This window comes from Urocampus carinirostris, chromosome 5 (assembly GCF_059441175.1).
Source record: "Urocampus carinirostris isolate Australia breed hairy pipefish chromosome 5, RoL_Ucar_1.0, whole genome shotgun sequence".
Lineage (NCBI taxonomy): Eukaryota > Metazoa > Chordata > Actinopteri > Syngnathiformes > Syngnathidae > Urocampus > Urocampus carinirostris.
This window is the reverse complement of record NC_142353.1, coordinates 11,747,824-11,759,051: the sequence shown is the minus strand read 5'-3', so window position 1 is coordinate 11,759,051 and position 11,228 is coordinate 11,747,824. Positions and strand designations below refer to the sequence as shown.

At 36.8% G+C, this 11,228-nt stretch overlaps 1 protein-coding gene across 1 annotated transcript; it reads right to left on the bottom strand.

Annotated features, from left to right (window-relative positions):
- Positions 1-8,399: 8,399 nt before the first annotated feature.
- On the bottom strand, positions 8,400-10,951 carry LOC148365250 (uncharacterized). Its single transcript, XM_088334973.1, has 3 exons — positions 10,787-10,951; positions 10,476-10,596; positions 8,400-8,422 (listed from the first exon to the last, which is right to left on the bottom strand). Exons 1-3 carry the CDS (start codon positions 10,949-10,951, stop codon positions 8,400-8,402), a joined length of 309 nt encoding a protein of 102 aa, XP_088191099.1.
- Between the last annotated feature and the right edge of the window lie 277 nt (positions 10,952-11,228).

Below are 11,228 nucleotides of genomic sequence, written 5' to 3'. Positions count from 1 at the left end.
CCGCAGTCCAGGTCGAGGGTAGCTCAACATGGTACCATCTGAACCGCGGTACCACGGCTCACGCTGCCACCGTCAACGAGACCAAGCAAGATCAACAGGGCAGTAACGTTAAAATTAGGAAAACAAAATGTGGATGACAAAGCTGTGTGTGATAATAAATTGTCTGATATGATTGTTACTAGGAGCAGAGCTCGAGAAATCGCAGCGGCGAATGGAAATTGTGGTTCCGAAAGTGCAACCGGAGATCCAAAAAGCGACGCTGCAGTTGCAGACCATGACGCATCCTAGAGACAGCGGCCCGGTTAAGTGTGACTCTACTGTATAACATGCCAAAAGATTTGGAAAGTACAAGTACATTTTACCTCATGAAGGGCTCAATGGCCCTGAGGTATGGAAGCTCGAAAGTACCAAAATCAAAAATATTACAGGAAAAGAGAAAAAATGTGAGATATGACGGAAATGTGTCAAATATAATGTTTAAAATATGGTGCCATAAGAAACATGCACTCGAAATCTTTTAAAGGGACAGTGTGTATACTTTGACCCCAAGATGTCTTTGCACTGTGGAGTGCAACCGAAGTAAAAGTGCTGAACAGGATAAATAAGGAGAGTCACAGTGCCCAAAGAAGCACTATTTTCTTCTAATTATTACTCTAGTTTACAGTCACGTAGTCACACCAGCAGTCACTGTTTTGGATGTAAATTGCTAAAAATACTTTATAAGAAAGCTAATTAAACGATTTAGGTTCACTATCAAGACATTTCTAATAAAAACTCGCAGGAAAAAACCTTAACCGAGAACGAACGTTTTATCCAGAACCTGTAGCAAAGAAACTCAAACGTTTTGATTGGGTAAGTGTTAGGGACTATAAACAGGACATGCGCATTTTGCTCCATTGCCCAGCGCCTGTGCTAAAAGTAAATACGTAAGTGTCTTCAGTTGTAGGGATTTTTAACACTTTCGTTTTGGAATAGAGTGGCAGACAAAATGAGCGTCAGCACTCATAAGTGACGAAAGAGAGAGAGTCGAATTTTAAGTCGCTCGACACTCAAAACGTCACACAGTGAAAATTAAAATCGCTGAATGAAAGTACCGTAGAAATACTACGACAGTAATACGGTAATAGAGAAATGCCCCTAGAGCAAGGGTGTCAAAGTCATTTGAACTCGGGGGCCACACGATAGAACAAACATTCTGTCGGGGGCCTGACTGATAGATTCAAGAGAAAGAAAATGAGAGAGAAATAAAAGAAAAAGAGGGAAGGAAAAGGAGAGGCGGAGAGAGCATGAGAAACAAAAGAGATAAAAAGTCATGAGAGAGGGGGAAAAGAAAGGGTAGAAAGAAAGAAATCCAGAGAGAAATAGAAAGACAGAAGGAGAGAAAAGAAAGCGTGAAGGGTAGGAAGAAAGAGATAAGAGAGAAAAGGAAAAAATGAAGTTAGAGCAAAAGAAGTTAAAAAGAGACAGAGAGTGAAAGAGACAGAGACAGAGTGGGAGAAAAGGGGTGGAAAAGAGAGAGAGAAAGCGAAAGAAATACAGAACAGTGTCTTTGTTCAAGGCACCTGGGTTTCATAATTCAACCTGCAGCCTCTTTGACACCTGTGCCCTAGAGGTATACTAAACAGTATCACAAAACTAACGATTCAATATAGTACTTTGAAACAGAGACATAGTACACTACATCAATTAAAAATAAATAACTACAGAACTAAATACCAAGTTAAGTGCAAGAAGGGCATTTATGAGCTGGCTCTCTTCAATAAATTGAGAAAAAAGCAGTTTTGTCCAATGAAAAAGACTGACTTAACCAATTACCAACAGCAATGACGTAATCTCGAAGCGACGAGATCTCATTAGCTAAGGTCGGCGTGCAGAAAAATAAAATCTCACACAGCAAAACCAAAGTAACGATGATGTAATGCGTTGAATCTTTGTTAAAGAGGAATTAAATGATAATGACAATTTAAAGGAAAAGGTTGCGTCCCCAGCATGAATGATGCATCTGGGACACAGGTACATGGTGAAATGAAAACACTGAGTGTATAATACAAGATAATTATACAGAATAGTTTAAAAAGAAAGAATGTTTAAGTAACAAAACTAATCATCTCTCGTTGAATATGCGAATGGAAGAAGGGTAAGAATTTTTAAGACGTGTAGTTATGCTCCTAATAAAGCAAGGGCGAGTAAAACAAAGAAGACGACTGGAAACCGTCCATAATTTCAGTGTCCATCTTTTCGTTGGTTATAAATGGACAAATTCAAAAGAGGCGTAATACATAAAAAGATTGTTTCCTTAGTTTTTCTCATATTCAATAATAGATTACTAGTGGTATGAATGATTGCGAATTATCAAAAATTGAAAGAAGTTTGAAAATGACGACATATTATCACAGGGAAGAAAATTGGAGACTAGAAATCATTAATAACGTAGCTGAAGCTATTTCAGTCACTGAATGAAATATTTCTTTTAAAAAGAAAAGAAAAAGAAAAACAAAGGGAACTAAGACAATTGCGTAAAAACGAAGATTGTTGCGCGGAATAAAAGATTATGATAATAATATAAAATAAATACGAGTCAAAAAGATAATTCATGAGTGACAAGTATGTATTGCTTTATATTGAATCAACAATAAGAGATTGTGATTACAGAGGGATGAAAAGACAATTAGAAATTTTTGACATTGAGTTCGAGTTGGCAGTTTTTTTAGGACAATTGATTCCACACTGAATTTTTTAGAATGAGTGTTACGTTTGACAAATGATTAATAAATGTGAAACAATAGCTGACTTATGGTTTGGTTAAGTTAAAATGAAACATTGTCTATGGAAAAGAGCATTTTTTTTTGGAAGACAATGAGAAAAAGATTGATCAATCCTGGAAAGGATTAAAGGAATTAAAAATAACGGATTAGTGGATTTAGAGACAACCATACAAGACGATTTTTGGGGTTTTGGAAATATAACTGCATGGGAAATGAATGGAAATTAATTAAACTAAGATAATTAATGTCTACTAGTACTTAAATTTAGAGAAAAATTTAGAAATTGAATGAACTGGCTAATTTACTAAAACATCTCAATACGTAAGCACGATAAAACTTAACGAGACTCTAAGTGCCCCTGAATTACACAAAAAAGTTAACCTAGTATATTGTTTTGCTTTAATTCTGAAAGAAAAGGAAAAAGAAACACTAAGACAAACATACAACATAAGTTATTTAAATAAGGATAATTTGCTGAAAATTGGGTATGAAAAACTTGAGACAAAAGTATGAAAAACAACACATTAGGTGGTGTTTTTGGAGTTCCCCAGGGTCTTGAAAAGGACTATATAAATCCAGACCATTTATGATGGAATGGAATATACCTTTACGGACATAGTTACAAAACGGGTTCACATATTGTAACTGACAATTAAATTTGGCATGACACTCCATCTTCAGAGTTAGGTAAAGGATCGGAAAAGATAAGGTTATAGTTATAATTAATACAATATTTATACAAGAATGTGCATTTAAAATGTTACATACAGTTGAGGTTTGTGTAAATATGCATTTGGTGAAAAATAGTCATTGTAGTGCAAAAAAGAAGTTGTCAGCATTGTGCAAAACATATAACAGTATTTTTATAGATAAGCTATAAAAATAAAAGGAAATTAAAAGGATCAATATCTAATTGAAGGCAGATAAACATAGACATAACATGTTGTTTTGCTTTAGAATAAGAAGATACGTACCACGCAATACATAAAATTTTGTTATAGAAAAAGATGCTGAGCACAGGGGTGAACGAATTAATCAGATAGATAGATAGATAGATAGGGGATGAATAAAGTATCTAAGGGAAATTCACATTTCCAGCAGCATCCCTGAGCTGAGAACAATACAATAGTAAAGCCAAAAGAATACAATATACAAATACCCAGTGTGACGTGCAAATGCCCACTTTAGCATGTTATATAGAGTATCTAAATAGTGCTACACAGAATACATATTGCAGTAAGATTCGGTAATGTCCAATGTAGGTGGTGTTGTTTAATGTACGTATTTTTGCGAGTTGAAACCCATATCCATAGGATAGAAAGTAATCCAAGTGTTGCAAGGCACTGATACAGTAAGCAAAATAAATAAACAAATAAATAAATCACAAAAGTAGCGAAAATAACACGGGAGCTGCTGGAGTGGCTGCCATTCGTGACGGCGCCGGAAGTAACACTATCAAATACATTTTTCCACAAGTGGGTCAGAATTAAACCTCTAGGGTTTAATCCAGCCATTCATGTGCAGTAAACCAAAGGAGAACAAGAAATGGGATGGTAAAGTATTACGATAATGTAAATCCTACTACAGAAATTCTATGAAATTACTAGATAACGGAATATAGAGCTTGGAAAACGGGACATAGTATATGGTACGGCTATAATTCTAAAAAGACCAACTACAGAAATTCTGCAAGAATACTGCTACAAAACTACTACAGCATTAATACTAGCGCTACTAAAAAAAATCCTTCAAGAATACTACAACAGACTTCGAAAATATTACAGAATCTTATTTAATCTTATTTTGTAAATCTTATAAGATACTACTGCAGAAATGGTTGAGTTAAGTGCAGACCGGACCAGAACTCAATCGCTTAACGACCGGTTACTTCTATTCAGCAAAATTGTCCAACGCTCAGGAAAAAAACAAAAAAAAACAAAACAGCAACTGGCCTACAGGCAAACAGGAACTCAGACTAGGAATACTCATAAAACAGGCTTTTACTCAGAACGGGCAAGCCCTTAAGAAGGACACACGCAAATTAGACGGTCGCCACGGCGACCATGCTGGACATGACAGAAATACTACATACGTGCACAACTACAATAACACAGTTGTACCTCTACTTATAAGTTTAATTGGTTCTAGCAGTAAATATGGAATGATGAAACTATTGTAAATCGAAACACATTATCAATTTGAATCAATTGGATTGAAACGGGATTAGTCCGTTCCGAAAGCAAACGAACCTTGTTGAATCAACTGCAATTGCCCTGAAGGTATGCTGGTGTTCAGTAGGGGTTCATACATATACACAAAATAGATAAACATGAAATAAATACAATGAAATATAACATCATAACTGTAAATGAGAAAAACTGGGTGTGTCCCCAGGCTCGTGACGCCAAAAGTTTGCCCACCCTTGACTTAGAACCATTGTTTTTGGGACGATGGACTGGTGGTTAATTGCGCTTTTAATGACGGATTTCTTTTTAGGTTTCTGTTGGAAAAAAATTTTGAGCTGATTGTAGGCGATGATGAAATAGGTCGATAAATTCTCTATAGAGCGTGACGTCTCGTTTGGTTTCATGTTATAGTCATCATAGTTCCATTCCACTCCATTTAGTTATTAGTATCGATACGACGACACACACACACGCACACTGCTGTCGTCTTAATAAAACTGAATCGTCTCTGCACCGCACAACACAATGGCCACGATCACACTCTCAGTCCACTCTTGGCGCCCATACTCAGTCATCCCTCTCCTCAGAGCGCCCTAAACCTTGCTTCCTTGATTGAGTAGAAGGACGTGTATAAATAGTGCAATTGCGATAGAAGACAAGTTTGAATTACTGAAATTCCGAGTGTTGTGGGATGAGTCAAACGAAAGAGAGACATAGATTGTGAACTTAGGTTTTAACTCAGGGGGGAAGTTGAGACATTCCGTAAAAATAAGTTAAAACCTAGTTTTTTCCGAAATTGATGAAAAATTGTCTTCTGAATAAGCTCTCCATATAACTGTTTTTTGAGATTCAAATTACGAAATTTGGACGCATAGAAAAATATTACACAGAAGAAATGTTGTAATATTACAAAATTTGCAATGTTTGTCGAATTGATTAACAAAAATCAATTAAGATAACCATTCACCATTAGCAAATCGCCCACATTGAGAACATTTTGGGATGGTATTTTTCATTTTTGGCAAAATCATTCACTTTGAGCGTGAATTACCTGCTTTCTTTGCAAAATACTGTTATTTTGAACAAGTTTACTTACTGAAGAGATCATATATAGGTTATGATTTTTATAAAAGGCAAAACAAAGAGTGAATCATAACAATGAAAACGTCTTTTCTTGGGTTAAATTGACAATTTAACAATCTATCCTGGTCATCTGCCTCGAGGGGAATGGCCAACAGCAAGGTAACACGTTGAAAATCAAAAGAAAATGCAAATAAAAAGTGCATACAAATTTTTTCTCGGATGTGATCAATCTACAAAAGAGAACACTCAAACACTCAAATCAGGGTAAATGATTCTGACAAGGATAATGGTTAAACTGATCCAGTGACTGTATTTAGTGAAAAAGCAAAATTTGAAATTTAGAACTGACAATTTAAAAAATAAATTGTTTATCTTCTAGTTAGAATTTTGGGATAGAATGCTCAAAATGGATAGGGCATCTTATAGTGGGGATTTTGATTTCCACTTAAAATAAATATAAAGACGTGCAACCAGTCGGAGTGCCGATGGAATACCGAAAACCAAATGTGTTAACGACAGTACAGACTAAAGTGACGGATAATATGCTAAACCTTAATGTGACGATACAGGCGAGAAGGGTACCGACACGCCAAAGTCCAGAAAAACCTACACCCACGGCGACAGCACTGAAGAGTGAGGTTACAACGCCGACAGCCAAAAATGAGTGCACGGCCAGTACGTAAAATTCGGGAAATTGTGTAGAAGAGCATTACCATAACCCTAACTCGGTAGTTGTGTAGGCACATGGCCTCAATGTGCACTGACTTAATTTGACTAATAAAATTAAATTTTGTGGGCCATTTGTCTTGTTTTATGTTTTATGTTTGTTCAATGTTGTGAGTGTTTGTATTCTTTCCTGTATTCTTATCTTTCTTGTCTATATGGTTGTCCAGCGTTTAATCGGCCCACGTAACTGAAAGGATTAACAGAAAAATATCGAAGGAAAAGGAAAAAGGGAGCAATACAGTACTCATTGAGACGAGAAAAACGTTTTTAAAGAGGGAGACGGTTTAAAATGTATTGTTTTAGATAAAATCGATAGCACGTCTCGTTAGGAATCGAAAACGTTGGTTTTTTTTTTAGAAATCGGTTTGACGCTAACGGTGTACAACATAACGCCTGCGGGCCTAAGGGGTTCCAAAAAATGTTTTTTTTTCGGTCCAAATTTTTTTTTGTTGTTTTTTCAATTGGAAAACGATAAATTTAGGTGTGATAAGTTTAGAGAACTTATGTTTGAGTTATTTTAGATGCGTTAAATGAAGTTAATGCCAGAATAACACTTACTGAAGATAAAATAACAAAAAGAAAAAAGTTAACCTATTCCGGTTTTCAGTTCAAAATTGGGAAAGTTAAGGAATGTGAAGACGAGGAAAAATCCAATTGAGTGTATTGGAATGGAGTAATTTGGGAATGAAAAGCATTGTTGTACGAGAATAGTGGAATAGCGTGAGTAAGATTCTTTCTTTTCATTGAATATGGAGGAAAAATTCATTGAGTCGAATAAAAATGGGTAAGATGAATCATTGTAGATCAAGGCACGTCATTTTCACATTAAGTAGGTGAAGCTAAGATAGTAGATTGAATTGGTTTGGAAAGAAAAATGAAAAATAAATAAATAAATAAATAAGTGAGATGGTTATATGTCAATTTCCCATTAAACTAGTGGGCTAAAAAACATGTGTTAGAGGGCGTAGGAGAAGGGAAAGTTATGTGGAAAATGGATTGTTGGCAGAGCAAGTAAGGAAGTTACAAATACAGAAAGATAAAAGTTAGTAAAAGAAGGTAAAAAGGGGAAAAGAAAGTAGGCGTTGAGGAAAAGAGAAGAGGGGGACATGCAAGTGACAAAAGGAAGAAATGAAAAGGGGAAAAGGTAATTGAATGAAATATTTTTGTTGACAATTGGCCGCAGTAAAGAGAACATATATTCCGGGTGGACGTGTATATCTAGATACCATCAGACAACCGAGAGGAATTCCAGAAGAATTTAAAGCTAGGAATGAAATTAAGTCTGGATTAGAATCGATATTTATCTGGATAACTCCGAATAAGAACGCAGAATGGATTAATTACATTTATTACAACCAGCAACGTTTTATTAATTACACTAACGAGGCCTTTAGTGCGGTAGGAGAGCAATTACATGAGACATCTAGGATGGCCTGGCAGGATCGTCGGGCCCTCGATTTTCTCTTAGCCAGTAAAGGAGGCGTGTGTCATATGATAAAGGAGGAATGCTGTACTTATATACCTTTAAATACATCCGAAGCAGGAAGCTTCACAAAAGCACTGTCAAAGATTCGTGAGTTGAGCAATGAAGTGACAGTAAATACTGAAAAGAACAGTATCTCTTTTGATTGGTTCTCGTCTACATTTGGGTACTGGGGTAGTCTGTTAGCGAAAGGGGAAATTATTGTGCTAACTGTCGTAATAATTATGTGTTTGTTGTGTTTCTGTGCCATACCTATTCTTAAAAGAGGAATGCTTAAGACTTTTGGAGAACAAATGACAGTAGTGGCTAATACTAGGGTGGCAGAAGCTCAATGAGCACAGTTAGTGATTAAATATCCAAGCCTATTCCTTAGTGAGGAAGAACAGATGACTCAACTAAATTCAACGCCTTGAATTTTATCTGGCAACGTTGATAGTCAGTCTACATTATAATAAAAAATGGAGCATCTGCGGAAAGAGAAACGTATGATGATCTGGACTGAATACGATATCAATTAGCACTATTGTTAAACACGCAACACACTATATAGCACTAGGAATAACAGGAACAAATATATTGGTTTCTGATTGTGATTCTTTTGTTGGTATGTCACACTGCCGGGGAGCAAGCTGCTGTCTGGGATGGTCAGGATGCATCGTCGCTTCCGGGTTTTTTGGCTGCATGGAAACTGAGCGTGATGCCTGCTGGGATGAACACTCACTCCAACATCTGACTTCACGACACCCGTTGACGAATACGACAATGCATGGTCTTCAAATTGTTCACGGGGGTCAGGCCAAAGGCCAATGTGGATATCACTATCCAGTCATGCACTCATCTTGGAATGTATCGACGACTGTTACCGAAATTTGTTATCACTCACTTATCAGTTCATTTATTCATTTACCTTTATCACGTACCGATCAACCGTCGACGGTCCGCGTGTATAATCCAGTGTGTACGGATAAAGATAAATGAAGGGGGGGTTAGTGCATGGGTCAGATGTTTGGAGTGTTGGGGGTTTTTGTAAATGAAACATGAACAATGAAAGTTAGAATGATCACAGCAGGCTGACCGCCAGAATTTTATTTTATTTTCGATTCGCGTAAACTCTGTCCGTGTATTGATATCTATGATTTGTAATACTTTGCCACTACTCTGTATTGATTTTCAATTTTAATTTCCATTCAAAATGGGAGTATAAACTCCCAAAAGGGGGGATAAGGTAACAGAAGAAAAAAAAAAAAAAAAGGGGGGATATGTTGTGGCAAATACACTTGCAAATGTAGAATGGATTTGCATACATGTGGAAATTTAGAAAGACTTGCTTACGTTTGTGGGAAAAGGTCGGGTAGACATCCTTGAAGATACTCTTGGCAGACATTAAGTTTCCTTGAAGATAGCGTGCAAGGGACGGGACGCTCTGTACTTGATACGTGATACAGGACCGCCTTTTGGGGTGTACTCAATCGAAGCCTAATCGTCACTACCAGCTTTAAATACATTGTCATGTTCCTAGCTCTGTGAGATCTTTATTGACGGATCAATAAAGTGACATCTCCCTCCATAACGAAGCGGGCTCCTGTCTATGTCTTTTATCCACTTATGAGAAGACTTTCTCTCGATTATCGGACCTCCAATTTCTACAACAGTACCCAGAGTAATCTGCGACCTGTAACAATGACATTGCATGAATAGTATCTACAGGCCAAACCATATATGATGCAGGATAATTCACGAGAGTGATGTGTCAAGGTACCACAGATGTGATGTTGTGGTCTCTTGCAGGTGTCAAGCTGGTTAACTCAGACAACAACAACAACAACAATGTATCATTACAATGAACATGTTTAATAAAACAAGTGCATGGAATAACACACATAAACAAAAAAATTAAAAACGTCTGGCTAAAAGTCTATTTGAATCACATCCCCCAGGGAGGCTCCCATTATACATAACCAGAGGAGGATAAAAACTATTTCTATAAATTGATTAAGCGAGTAAAATCATTTTAGCTATACTTTATTGAGGTTAAATGAATATAAAAATCATAGCAACAATCACTACATGCATTTATCGAAACGAGGTAGAAGTGTTATTTTAGAGCAAATGTTGTAAGGCATACTTAGTAAGAAAAATATTGCTCACCTGTGTGGTTTCTTGTGTGATTTTTTAATGATACCTTTTGAGCAAAGCTTTGCCCACAGACTGAGCAGGAAAAAGGTTTCCCACCCGTGTGGGTTCTTGAGTGATATTTTAAAGATTTCTTGCGAGCAAATATTTTGCCGCAAACTGAGCAGGTAAATGGTTTCTCACCCGTATGAGTTCTTGTGTGATTATTCAAAGATGCCTTCTGAGAAAAGTTTTGACCACAAACAGAGCAGGAAAAAGGTTTCTCACCCGTGTGGGTTCTGGTGTGTACTTTTAAGGATATCTTTTGAGCAAATTTTTGACCACAAAATGAACAAGCAAAATTTTTCTCACACGTGTGGACAATCGTATGCCTTTTCAACTTAGACTTGCATTTAAATGTTTTTCCACACTGAACACATTTGTAGGATTTTCCGATCAGGGAGACACGTCGACTGTTCATCAACATCAGTCTCAGCTGAATGTGATGTGTCCTCACCATCTGAAATTGGAGCCAACCACTTGTCCGTTTGAAAGCCATCACAGTGTTTGTTATTGTCATTGCCTTCTTTTTTCATGCGTTGACTTGAACTGCTGATTAAAGAATCCTTCCATTTTCTCTCCTCATGTTGACCTTCGTCTTCAGTCAATATGGCCACCCAAACAAACTGAAAAGCATGGCTATAGATAGCTTCTAGAGGCTCATTGCCATGTACAGAAATTCCTCAACTAAATCAGTCGTATACTCTCAGTCGGTAACGACGTCAGGTCAAAGTAAGTTTGCCCCTTTGGTGCTTTTAATGAAGTTGTGAGGCTACTTTGCATCTTTTCACTTTTCGCGGGTGGATCCGGTCC

What these genes read in the sequence shown, in the direction of transcription:
- LOC148365250 (XM_088334973.1), bottom strand. Translation starts at nt 10,951, where the DNA reads ATGAAAAAAGAAGGCAATGACAATAACAAACACTGTGATGGCTTTCAA. An exon ending in AAATCCTACAAATGTGTTCA is followed by an intron (nt 10,597 to 10,786) that starts GTGTGGAAAAAC and finishes AACTTTTCTCAG; the next exon opens with AAGGCATCTTTGAATAATCA. An exon ending in TCACTCAAGAACCCACACGG is followed by an intron (nt 8,423 to 10,475) that starts GTGGGAAACCTT and finishes TTTCGCTAACAG; the next exon opens with ACTACCCCAGTACCCAAATG.